The sequence below is a fragment of the Callospermophilus lateralis genome, chromosome 10 (genome assembly GCF_048772815.1).
Source record: "Callospermophilus lateralis isolate mCalLat2 chromosome 10, mCalLat2.hap1, whole genome shotgun sequence".
Classification (NCBI taxonomy): domain Eukaryota; kingdom Metazoa; phylum Chordata; class Mammalia; order Rodentia; family Sciuridae; genus Callospermophilus; species Callospermophilus lateralis.
Window position 1 is genome coordinate 55,683,980 of NC_135314.1, and position 12,738 is coordinate 55,696,717.

General features: G+C 47.5%; 1 protein-coding gene across 1 annotated transcript in view; it reads left to right on the top strand.

Annotated features, from left to right (window-relative positions):
* Positions 1-12,738, top strand: part of Adcy5 (adenylate cyclase 5) — a 145,754-nt gene that overhangs the window by 112,180 nt on the left and 20,836 nt on the right. The window contains exons 11-12 of the mRNA XM_076868527.2: positions 888-985; positions 4,108-4,195. Of these exons, the coding sequence (XP_076724642.2) occupies positions 888-985; positions 4,108-4,195 (186 nt within the window). The remainder of the gene's footprint in view (positions 1-887; positions 986-4,107; positions 4,196-12,738) is intronic.

A 12,738-nucleotide genomic window follows, 5' to 3' on the forward strand; every position in this document is an offset into this window, starting at 1 on the left:
TTCCTTATCTAGAAACAGATATTACCGTGAGGAATAAATGAGTTCTCTTTGTGTAAAACACAGAAAATAATAACTGCCGCCCCGAGGATGTTCACTAAACATTGGTTGCTGTTGGTATTGCAATTGCTACTGTCATTTGGCCACGTAGCTTGAGGCACACTGGAGTCTCCAGGCCTGAAAGTTGGAAGGGGCAGTCAAGATCCTTGTGCCCCATCTCTTTGGGCTCTGAAGGCAAAAGTCACCCAGTGAAGTAGTTCCAGAGCCACGGCTGGACCCCAGGCCAGGCAGGTCTCTTTGCACCATATTGCAGGGTCTCCCAGGGTTCAGTTCACACAGGCGTGGGTGAACTCTCATCAGCATTAAATGAGGGAAGCTGGTTAGCAAAGAAACACTTTTCAACAAAGGGAAGTAAGCGGACCTGACTTATGCATTGCCTGCTCCAGGTGACCGTGCAGCAATGACCTCCATGAGTGCAGCTGGGTGGTGTCATGGAGGAAGCTGCAGCAGGGAATTGGGAGCTCAGAGTGACCTTGGGCAAGTCATGGAAGCTCTCCCAGCATGCTCACCTCAGAAGTAGGAATAACAGCAGTCCTGTGCCTGTGTCTGGGGATGTTGTGAGCATGACCGATGGTGATGCGGATGATGCCCAGGAATTGACAGTTGTGATCATAATGAACTAATGACAGTGACTCGGCCTGCATATAGTTTCTGTTTGATCCAATCCCAAGTCCCTCCCACCTGCCCTCCTCCGGGCACCATCTTGCAGGGATTTGCACTGGTTTCTTGTGATCTGTGTCTGGCTCTGGGTCTCAGATCCTAGGCTCTCTGGGATTGACCTGGCTGGGGTGGGACATCCTCCACCTCTCACCCTGTGTGTCTCCTCTCAGTACTCCAAGCAGGTAGATGATCGATTTGGTGCCTATGTTGCCTGTGCCTCGCTCGTCTTCCTCTTCATCTGCTTCGTCCAGATCGCCATTGTGCCCCAGTAAGTATCCCCATCCCTCCTGGGCTCCGTCCTCTGGCTGCAGGGTGGGAGAGCTGGTCATTTAGAAGAAGAGAGTAGGGAGGCTGGGCTGAACCTTCTCGAGCAGGAGAGGTTTCTCCACCTGTCCTTGGTGGATGAGGAAGCCAGGGTGAGTGCTCTCACCTGGGTGGAAGACTTCTCACTGGGCACTGCTCAGCTGCAGGAGGGACCCCTGTCCACCACTTATCATCTCATGCCACTTAGCACACGCCTCTGCTACCCAGTTGAGTCACCCAAAGTATCTGCCAGGCTGCCTCCTGTGTGAACATTGGATCTTGGAAAAAAAACAATACATCTTCAAAAGACAAAGGTTTCTTATTACTGTAGGTGTTTCAAAAAGTGGAATAATTCAGGTTCTGAAGTTTTGTCACAAAGAGGCACTGTTGAACTTTCCTGAGGACTATTTGAATCACTGTGAGAGCCTGTGGCTTCTGCAGGAACCACTTTGAAGTAGTAGTGGGCTTTCAGAAATAAAGTTTAGTAGATTGTCATAGAGAGTCATGCCTAGGAGAGAAATGTGTATGCATGTGTGTGTGTGTGTGTGTGTGTGTGTGTGTGTGTATACATATGTTCATGGGTATATATGTGTATGTATACATGTTTGTACATCTTACATATGTAAAACCATTCAAACATACAAAAAGTAAGATAATCAACACTTATCCCCTAGCTTTGTTAATATTTTGCAATATTTGTTTCAAAAATTTTTCCTGTTTTTTTTTGAGGGGGGGTACTAGGCATTGAACCCAGGGGTGCTTTACCACTAAACTACATCCCCAACCCTTTTCTATTTTTTCTTTTGAGATAGTGTCTCACTAAGTTGTTTAGGGTCTCGATAATTTGCTGAGGCTGTCCTTGAACTTGCAATCCTCCTGCCTCATCCTCCTGAGCCACTGGGATGACAGGTGTGATCACTATGCCTGGCTTTTCCTGATTATCTAAAGTAAATTTATGAACATTTTGCCCCTAAAATCCTCAGTGACCTCCATTTAAAGGACATTTTCTTCCTTAAAGTCAACATCGATTCTCTACTAACCCTGTACTCAGTCCATGTTCCAGTTTTCAAAATTGGACCCCAAAGAGTCTTCTACTCTTACTTTTTTCCAATAGGGATCTACTCAAAATCCCCTGGTTGCAATTGGCTTGTAAGACTTGCTTCATCTAAAGAGTCCCCACACCCAACACATTCTATTTTTCATTTTGAAATAATTGTAGTCTTCTGAGAAGTTGCAGAAGTAGTGCAGAGCCTCTGTGTGTCTGTCTCTTACCAGTTTCCCCTACTGTTGACAACTTCCAGAGCCACAGCACAGTGATCAAAAACAAGAAATGCATGCAGGAATGATACTGTTCACTAACCCACAGAGCATATTCTCATCTTATCCATCCCCCCAGGGCCCTCTTCCTGTTCCAGCCTCCAGGTTGGGATCCCACCTGCATTTAGTTGTCTTATCTCCTCCATCACTTCCAATCTGATAGTTCAGCCTTTGCCCGTCTTGCATGACCGTGGCACTGTTGATGAGTCCTGGACAGTTAGAATGATGCAGTTTGGGTGTGTGTGATGCTCTCCTGATCAGATTGGGGCTGTGTGTTTTGATGAGACTCCCAGGGGAGTGACCATGTGTCCTGTCAGTGCATGGTATCAGGAGGCACGTGATGTCGACATGCCTTTTTACTTAACACCTTTTATTTTTATGACATTTATTGTTGAAAAGGTGCCCCATGCATTTGTATCTACTATGACTCTATCAGGGCACCCCAGGTAACAACCAGATGCTGGTGTGGGCTCCACCTGGTTGTGCAGCTAAACACTCCACGGGCACCAAGGCTGTGCAGGGCTGGTGGGATTGTGGGTCCATATTGGCATAGAACTCCATTTTTCTGTATTGAAATGGAGCCACAGATATCAACAAGCAGGTGAGGCCTTCTGTCCCTTAGCTGAGTGCATAATCCTGCCTCTTTGCCATTTTCCTTTCTCTGCAGTGTGGCCTGGGGGCTGGGCCACCCCAGCTCCTGCTCTGTCTGTAGTGGCTTTGTTCCCTCCTCTGGCCATAGCTCTAAGTGGCTAAGGCATTGACAGAGGTTGTCTCTAGCCATCCCTCTCTAGGGAAACCTTAAAAGCCACTTTAAAGATTTTTTTCTTCTCCCTGTTCCATTTGTTGAGGTCCACTAAATGATACTTGTGTGGACAGGGGTGCTGTCTGAGTCCTCCAGGGCTGGCTCCTTCCCTGGGCCTTGCTGCCTATAACCCACCTCCAGGTCACTCTCCTCCCTTGAAGGGCTCCTGGTGGCACAGCAGTGTGGCTGTCCCTGGCCAGCCCCTGTCCCAGGAGGCAATGGAAGGAAAGTGTCTTGCAGCTCATTTGTCTGAGGATTTCCACCGATGGGGGCCTGTGATTTGCCTGGGAAATGAGGGACAGGGACACTAGTGTACTCTTCTTATTGAGCTGGCTGGGAATGGTGGGGGTAGGGGCAGAAAATGAGCAGGATGTGTAGGGGGGACCTGGCAGTGGGCAGTGGGTAAGGGACAGGGCTTAGGGACTGTCATTCTGAATGTATGTATCAGCCTTATTGCTCAGAGTGGCTGGCTAGGCTGCTGATACATGCATTTATATAAACAAAGGCCATTTGTCAAATCCACTCTCAGTCCTTGAGGTTATTTATCAAGCCACCAGTGATGATGTGGAGGGAAGGACCAGGTGATTTTTAAAGTGGTTCTCCCAAGCTAAGTGAGGTACTCTGTGAACAGCTAGGAATACAGTATTGGTCAGGTAGCATCTGGCTTTCCATCCAGCTCCCAATGGGCTGCTGTCCCCCTGCCTTCAGGGAAGGGGACATTGGGGGGGGGACAGAAGGGAAGAGGTCACTCTGTCACAGGCCAGAGCACTTCTCGGGAGTGGGAGGGAAGAGCAGGGGGCTTGGGGGAAATGAAGCAACTTCAGGTTCTCTCTCGGCTTGCAGAGCCTTGGGCCCCAAAGCTGTGCTGACAGGCCCTGGGGACTTGTGGCCTGTGTGCCAGGCAGGCCCCAGGGAGGCTCAGGCCCAGCACCTGGACGTGGCTTCCCCCTCCCCCCTTTCTTCCCCAGCTCCGTGTTCATGCTGAGTTTCTACCTGACCTGTTTCCTGCTGCTGACCTTGGTGGTATTTGTGTCTGTGATCTACTCCTGCGTGAAGGTGAGTCCAGCCGACTCCTGGGCCAACACCTTCTTCTCTCTCCTCCCAGCCACTGCCAGGGGCTATGGCCAAGTGGTGTGCTTGGCATGGGGGAGGGACAGTATAGTGCTGACCACCACTCCAGATTGGCATTGGTGGCAAGCTAGGCTGGAGGTGAGCCTCATTCTTATTGGCAGGCTTAGCCCCCGTGAATCTTCACAACAAGAAAATGCTGTCATGGCCACTTCTTGGAATCAGATGGGGTGATGGGAGGGAGGGCACCTCACACAAAGCCTGGCACAGAGCAGGGGTCAGCAAGCACTCGCTAGAAGAGACCTTCCTGGATACACCTGTGACACCACCTTCCGTTGCTGGGTGCTCAGGTTTGCCCTGAGAGGATCTCAGAGATGAGGGATGGGGTCCATCATGCAGATCAGTGCGCGGCTGTAGAAAGGCTCAGAGTTCCAGACAGCTCACATGGCTAGCTCAGTCAGCAACGCGAGTTCAGGACCTGGAACCTGGCTCCCTTCTTCCATAATTATTTCTTTGGGGCATGTCACATACCCTCTCCAGGCTGTGTCCTTCAGTGGGACTTGACCCCTGGCCATTGTGGTCTGTGCTAGAATCATTCAGGTTCCTGTCTACCAGCCCACGCAGCCTTTCCCTTGATTCTTTACCGGGAGGCCAAGAAGCTCTCTAACAGCAGAGACACGCCCTCCCCAGGGCCTGCCAGGCCTCTGCTCCACCCTGACATGACACTCACTCACCCTGACACTAACCAGGAGTAAGCCCTGCCTTCACTTTGCACACTCTGCCGTGAGCTCCATGTTCTCCTGGAGGAACTGGATCATTGTCACCTCCAAAGTTCCCTTTCTCTCTCCACCCTCCAAACAGGGTCCTTCATTCGTCTGCTAGCTGCCTAGCCACCTCAAGGTCAAGGCTGTGGTGGACTGATGGTTCAGAACTGGAGGGGACCTCGGGAGACTTCCCTCCAGCAGGTGTGGAGGTGAATGCCCAGAGAGGGGCAGGGCAGCCAGGGTCAGTCAGCACATCTGTGAGAGAAGCCTGGCAAGTGGCTGGCTGCGTCACAGGGGTGACCCTCTGCCTCTCTGTCCTCAGTGCTGCAGTCTCCCCCGCCCTGTGCTCAGTCACCTCTTGCTGTCGTCAAGTCCCCCCAGCCTGCTTTCTCTCCAGGGGACAGTTCTACTTTCTTCATCCCGTGCCTATAAAAGAATACCACATAGTCACAAAAGGCGAAAACACCCCAAGTGTCCATCAGCAGGTGAATGGACAGATAATGTGGGGCCTGTAACCACAAAAAGGAATGACGAGCTGTTTCATGCCACAACAGGGATGACCTTGAGAACATGACTCTGAGCACAAAGTCACATGATGTATGACTCCACTAATCTGACCTACCTAGAATAGACAATTCACGGACACAGCAAGTAGATTAGAGGTGACCAGCAGCCAGCAGAAGGGAGAATGGGAACTTATTGCTTAATGGGTGTAGAATTTCTACTAGAAGTGATAAAAGCTTTTTGAAATAGACAATGATGTTTGCACGGTATTGTAAATGTAACCAATGCCACTGAGGCTAAACTGGCAAATTTCATGTTATATATATTTTTTACCACAATAAAAAAAGTCACAGTAACCTTAAAAAAAACAAAACAACAAAAAAAAAAAAAACAAACATACCATAGCTAAAGTAGCGTCTTAAAAGTTTTTGTTCCCAGAATCCTGAAAGGAATATTTCTTTTTAAAATGAAGTTATGAACTGAAACAAAGTCATTTGTTTAAGATACTTGGCCTATTCAAATCAGAATCAAAGCTATATGTAGCCCACCGATTTTTAATTAGAACCTAAATTTCATCTCTTTCCTCTTTGGTGACCTTGGAAAACCTGAGTCTATCCTGACCCCATTCCCTGTGTGTTCCCTGATTTGCACTTGGCTCTGGGGTGAGAAGGGAGGAGGTCCCTTCCCTGCCTGACTCTGACTGCTCTGGCCCCTTTGAAGTTAGTACTTTGGTCTAGTGAATTCTTTCTCCCACTGTTCAAGATGGTTTATGGAAATCATCCCTGCTTCCTTTTATACTGTGAAGGTCCCTATTTTGTTCCCAATGCCCAATTAATTCAGTTAGCTTGTTCTCAGTTCCTTTGTTGGGCCCAGTGAATTTTCTGACTGTTATCAGGAGGCCTCCGGTTCACCTCCCTCCTGCCCATCCACAGAAACACTGTCCCTCACACACCTGTTTCCAGGGAGCTGCCTCATCATTCTTATAGCTGGAGGGCTTCAGTAAGGAGGTGTTTAGAAAGCGCTCCCTGGTTATCAGGTCTCCAGGCTAGCAGGTGACATGTCAAATAGACACTAGCCCCACTCTCACGTCCTTGCCACTAGCCCCTGATAGCAGTCTTCTCAGCATTTGTCCATTTCCTCGAAAGCAGAACCTGACCCAAAACGTTGTTTGCTACGTGAACTGCTTTTCCACTTCATTCTTCTTCTTTCCCTCTTGTTAGGGGCGAAACTGTTTGTACATGAAGACATGAAAGGGGCCATTCTCCCTTTCCACTTGTACGCACCAGATTATTAACCCACCCTTTGTGGGGTGCAGGACCAGTCTGTCCCTGAGCACTCTCTCATGCTGAATGCACGAAGGTGGACAGACTAAATGTTTATTGTACCACCTTGTCAGGGACTGACGCAGCTGACCGGGCTGCCGTGTTCAATGTCATATTGTATTCCCTTTGAAAAATGTTTGCCCTTTGCCAGAATGCAGATATTCTCCATCTTATTTCCACAGTCTCTGAGGATCCGGGGCATGCCGATGAGATGCGTAATTCCTCAGCTACTCCAGGTGCAGGCTCTGCTCATCTGAAACCATACAGTTGTCAGGCACAGTTTCTTTTCGCTGTCTCATTTGATTTTCCATTTTCCCTGAAAAACTCAAGCTTGCTTCCTTAAGTTGTCCATATTTTGACCTTTTCACAGAGAGATGCACGAAGACAGTATGGACCCAGTCTTCCCTGTGCGGGAGGATCAAGTCCTTTCTGTAGGAGGTTCTTCCTTCTCCTCACTAGTGCTCTGAGGGGCCTTCCATCTTGGGCCTGTGGAATCTTCTCCTGACCTGGCCTGATGCAGTTCTCATGCACCCATGGACTTCTCAGTGAGGCCGATCCCATGCCCTGATCTTCACCGTGTCCCCAGGTCCTGTCCTCAGTGTGCCTTTGGAACCCTACTGTCTCTAGTGTGGCTTGGCTAAAGGATCGGAACCTGGAGTCCATCTTTTCATCGATGCGGTTGTGGAGGGCAAGTTGTATGTCTGCATGAAGGCCCTCTTCCCCTCCCTCCATGTATATGCTGACCACAGCCCCAGAACCACCTCTCTGGGAGGAAACGGGGTTAAGTCCTTCCTCACCATCGCCTGTGTCCACAGACTCAGAGAATCTCAGATCGGAAGGGGCCTGAGCAGTAATGGAACCAGGCCACCCACCCGAAGGTGCAATTCCTTAACCTTGCAGGGCATGGGTTAGCCTGTGCTTGCTCACCTCCAGAGACAGTGGGCTCACTCATGTCTCCCGAGCGCAGCCCCTTCCCTGTTTGCCCAGCTCCAACAGCACCACTGGTCTTTGTTTAGTTTCTGCCTCATCACCTGTGAAGCAGCCCAGGCCTATACCTACCCCATGGCAGAGAGGGCAGCTTGCTCCTCTCCCCACACTGTGGTCTGGGACTCATGCTTTCACTGTGGCTCATCACACATCCTTATACAGAAGGTTAGCCTGTCTTTCCAGCAGGACATGGAACCCAGTAGAGGCACTCAGCTACTCAGCCATGATGTGTGTGCATGTGTGTGTGTGTGTGTGTGTGTGTGTGTGATGCTAGTGTTGGAGCCCAGGGCCTCATTCATGCTAGGTAATGCCACATCTCCAGCCTCATAAACCCAAGTAGTTCTTGACTTCAGAGCCCATGATCCTTCTCCTCCAGGACATTGCCTTGGTCAATATGTGCATTCGACTCCTGGAAGGCCAAGTGATGAGAACAATGTTGTGAAGCCCTCCACCTGCCTCGTCTGGCCTCTGAGATTTTCATATCTTTTTAGATTTTTTCCCAAAGTAAGAACTACTGCCCTTTTGTTAGCTCCTTGCCAAAGAAGCTGTTTTTCTTAAACCTCTTGCTACCCAATTCTGTCACCTTCTTTTATCTCTGTAATTCACTAGCCCCATATCACAGGGCCCAGCAAGGTCAGTTTTCCTAGGGACACTCAGAGAAGCCAGTGTCTAAATTGTCCCTTACCCCAGTCATGGTTTACTAATTATGTCCCCATTCCCACTGTTCCTGTTGAATAATTTGTACTGATTCTAAACTTACTTTTAAAAATGTGTTTCTTTTTCTGAGCTCCAGTTATGAGCAGGCATTGTGTGGTTTGTACAGACACAATCATCTACTGTAACGATGCAGCCCAAGATCTGATTGCAGCCATGGTGATCCCTATGAAGAGGCTCTGTCCACCAAAGGATCTTAAGATGCACATTGGGGTTAGCAAATTTGGATTTGGGATTCACATATAGATGAACCTTCCAATTACAGATGAGAGTTTGTGAACCAGTGCTGGGATAGGATGCCTCATATTCTCTAGACTTCAGTCTTTGGGTTCCTGATGATCTAGGGAAGGTGTTTTTGCAGGGCACCAAGGGAAGCTGGTTTGCAGCAAGCCAAGGCATGAAGACTCAGCCATTCATGAGCTGCTCCCTGAACCCTCAGTCAGGATTGAACCCAGGGGTGCTCTACCTCTGAACCACATTCCCCATCCTTTTTATTTTTTACTTGGAGACAGGGTCTTGCTAAGTTGTCTAGGCCAACTTTGAACTTGGAACCCTCCTCCTCAGCCCTCTGAGTCACTGAGATTACAGGCATGGGCCACGGGGTCCATCTTAGCTGCTTTTTAAAAAACAGCCTGTAGTCCTGGCTTCTGGATGCCCTTTGTGGGGCTCTTGGTCCCACTTCTACCTGGAATCAGGTGTACCTGTCCTCTTCCCCAACCACTTTTTATCAAGAAAGTTCTAGCATTGACTAACAACCTTCACTTAAGTCATCCATTACACTTGTGATGTGAATCATGAAGGAAGCCTTTCTGGTGACCAGAACTGAAATGGTTTAAGCAACATGGGATGGGGGTGGGGTGGGAAATGAAATGGCAACATTTTAAGCAACCAAAGATTGGAAACAATCTGTCATTCCATTTCAGAGTAAGATGTTCACCTAGTGCCAAAACACTTGCTCCATCTCCCAGAATTCCCTTAATGGAAAACAAGAACTTTCTGTTAGGCAACATAGGTTTCGAAAATTCAAATACTGGTCTGGGGATGTGGCTCAGTGGTAGAGGCCCTGGGCTCATCCCCAGCACCATCTACACACACACACACACACACACACAAAAAGCAAACATTTACTTACTTTTCTTACAGAGTATTTTCAAATGTACCACTTCACTGACTCCTCATAACCTCTCTGGGAGATAAATGTTCCCTCTTACTGATAAAGAAACTGAGGCTCAGAGCAATTCATAATGTCCTCAGGACCACACATCTAGGTAGAGACTCTTCCTCCTATTTCCCATCCCCCTTTCCCCTTGAAGTCCCCTTTCTCTATTCCATTTTTCTCTCTTCTATTTTAATGAGATCCCCCCATTTTTAAATTCCTTATTTCTCTCTAGATTCCTAGATTCCACATATGAGAGAAAACATTCAACCCTTGACTTTATGAGTTTTAGCTTATTTCACTCAATATGATGTTCTATAGTACCGTCCATTTACTGACAAATGTCATAATTTCATTCTTCTTTATGGCTGACTAGAACTCCTTTGTGTATATGGACTACATTTTTCTTTATCCAGTCCTCTATTGAGGGACACCTAGACTGGTTCCATAATTTGGCTATTGTGAATTGTGCTGCTATAAGCATTGATGTGGCTTTATCCTTACAGCAAGCTGATTTTAGTTCTTTTGGAGTGGGATAGCTGGGTCATGTGGTGGGTTCATTCCCAATCTTTTGAGGAATCTTGACAGTGCCTCCCAGAGTGGGTGTACCAATTTGAGCAGGATTTTTTTTTAAATAAAAGCTTTCTTGAGATATAAATTCACATATCATAAAATTCACCTTTGTAAAGTTGGTAAGCTTGTAATTCACTAGCTTTTAGTATATTCACAAAGTTGTACAACTGTTGCCACTAATTCCAGAAATGTGATCATCCCATAGAAAACCCATACTCATCAGTAGTCTTTCCTTGTTCCCTGCTCACCACAGCCCATGACAACCACTAATCTACTTTCTGTGTCTATGAATTTGCCTGTTCTTCACATCTCATATAAGTGGAATCATATAATACATGACCTTTTGAGACAGGCTTCTTTTACTTAGCATAATAATTTCAAGGTTTGTCCATATTCTACTATGTAATGGCACTTCATTTCTTTTTATGGCTCAATAATATTCTGTTGTGTGGCTATATCACCTTTGGGATCTCTATCAATTAATGGACATATGAGTAGTTTCCATTTTCAGGCTATTATGAATTATGCTTCTATAAACATAGGTGTACAAATATTTCTGCATGTCTCTGCCTTCAGTTATTTGGGCTATGTACCCAGATGGTGGGAAAGTGGAGACTTATTATAATTCTATCTTTAATATTTTAAGAAACCATCATACCGCCTTCCACAGCAGCTGCTTTATTTTACATCCCCACCAGCAATGCCCAAAGGTTCCAATTTCTCCACATCCTTAGCAATGTTTGTTTTTCACTTTCTTGCTGTTATTTTGTTTCACAATTTTTATTGTGAAACAATTTATCTATTTTCTTTTTTTCCCTGTGTTTCTGATGCCATCTCCAAAAATTGCCTTATCCAAAGTTAGTGTCTACCTGCATACTTTCTTCTGAGAATTTTATAGTGTTAGTACTTATATTTAGCCATCTTGTCCATTTTAAGTTAATTTCTGTATATGGTGTGAGGTAGGGACCCAACTTCATTATTTTGCACATGAATATCCATTTGACCCAGCAACATTGGTCAAAAGGACTGTTCCTCAATGAATTGTCTTGGCACTTTCATCAAAATCAATTGGCCATAAACATAAGAGTCGATTTCTGGACTTTCACTGTGTGTGATTTATCTCTGTGTCTGTTAGGCAGGACTTTAATCCAAACTTATGCTCTGCACATTACACCTATTCTTCCTTCTGCCCCATGAGAGGCTTCAGTCAGAATTTGTCCTGAATCATCCCAGAGGAAGTGTTTTTTCCAGAACAATGCCACAGGCTCAAAGGTCTCTGAACATACTAGACGGCTGCATTGCAAGGGAGTTGGAGGCCAAGGTCTTCATCTCAGCCAATAGCCACCAGTCTTCTAGACCTCTGCTACAGCCCTTCCTGTGATCTGCCCTTCCTGTGGTCCCCTCTTTCCCTCTGCTGACTTGGAAGTGGCCTTGCTGGAAGAAGAGAATTCTGGAGTGGGAAAGGTATATACTTCCCTACACACACACAGCCGGCCCTACCCCAAGACTAGGGGTGAGCAGGACCCTTCCCTATCAGAAACTCTGAAGGGTCTGAGGTCTGATTTTCCCCTACACATAAGCTGATAAGTTAGCTTGTTAGTGTTTCATGGATGCTTGCAGAAGACATAAGACTCCTAGGTCAGAGACAAAAGACCATTACTCCTGGCCCAGACAACAGTGTGGGCATCAGCACATTTGTATTAGCTCCCTTTACCCTGAAGTCCCAGGTGACGATGTGAAGGATCCACGTGGATGCTGTACATGTAGATGGGTTGGCTTGTGGTGGAGGAACATCCCATCCATGTCCCAGCACTTTTTGAGCTAGCAGCAAACACTGCAGCACACAGTCAGTGCCCCTTACCACCTCACTGTTGGGAGTGAGCAGCGACATTGTGATGGTCCTGCTATGGATCCTTGACCTACTTAGGCATCTGTGTGACCAACTATAGGAACTCTCAGTGTCAGGAGAGGGATGGGCCAGGTGGTCTGGCACACTCAGCAAGTATGTGCAGGGGTGATCAGGGTCAAGACGTTTGCCTGCTCCACTTATCACAAAATTCAGGGTGTGCCTACAAATGGGAGTCTTCAGAGAAGAGATGTGGCTTGCTCAGGGCCACACAGGAAAAGCCACGTCTGGAACCCAGGCTTCCCACCTCCTGGCCGGGTGCTTTTCCCACCACTCTCTGTCCTTGGAGGTTTCTTAGGACACCTGGAATGTTGGCAGCAGACAGGACTCACCAAGAAGAAGCGGGGCAGGCAGCAGTGGAGGAGCCCGAGTCCACAGCTCTGTTCTCTGTCAACCTCTTAGCGTAGGTTGCGTGGCAGGAGGGCGTGGTCCGCGAGACCAAGAGTGTCGTATTTGGTGGCAGAAATAAGACTTTGGAGGCTGATCATTTAATCACCGTAGCTGCAGTGGGTCTGTGAGTGGACCAGGGTTTGTCTAGTTGAAGAACATATAGGAAGGGGTGGATGAGGGGAAGGTGGGGCTGTGAAGTTTCTTGCTGAAGAAAA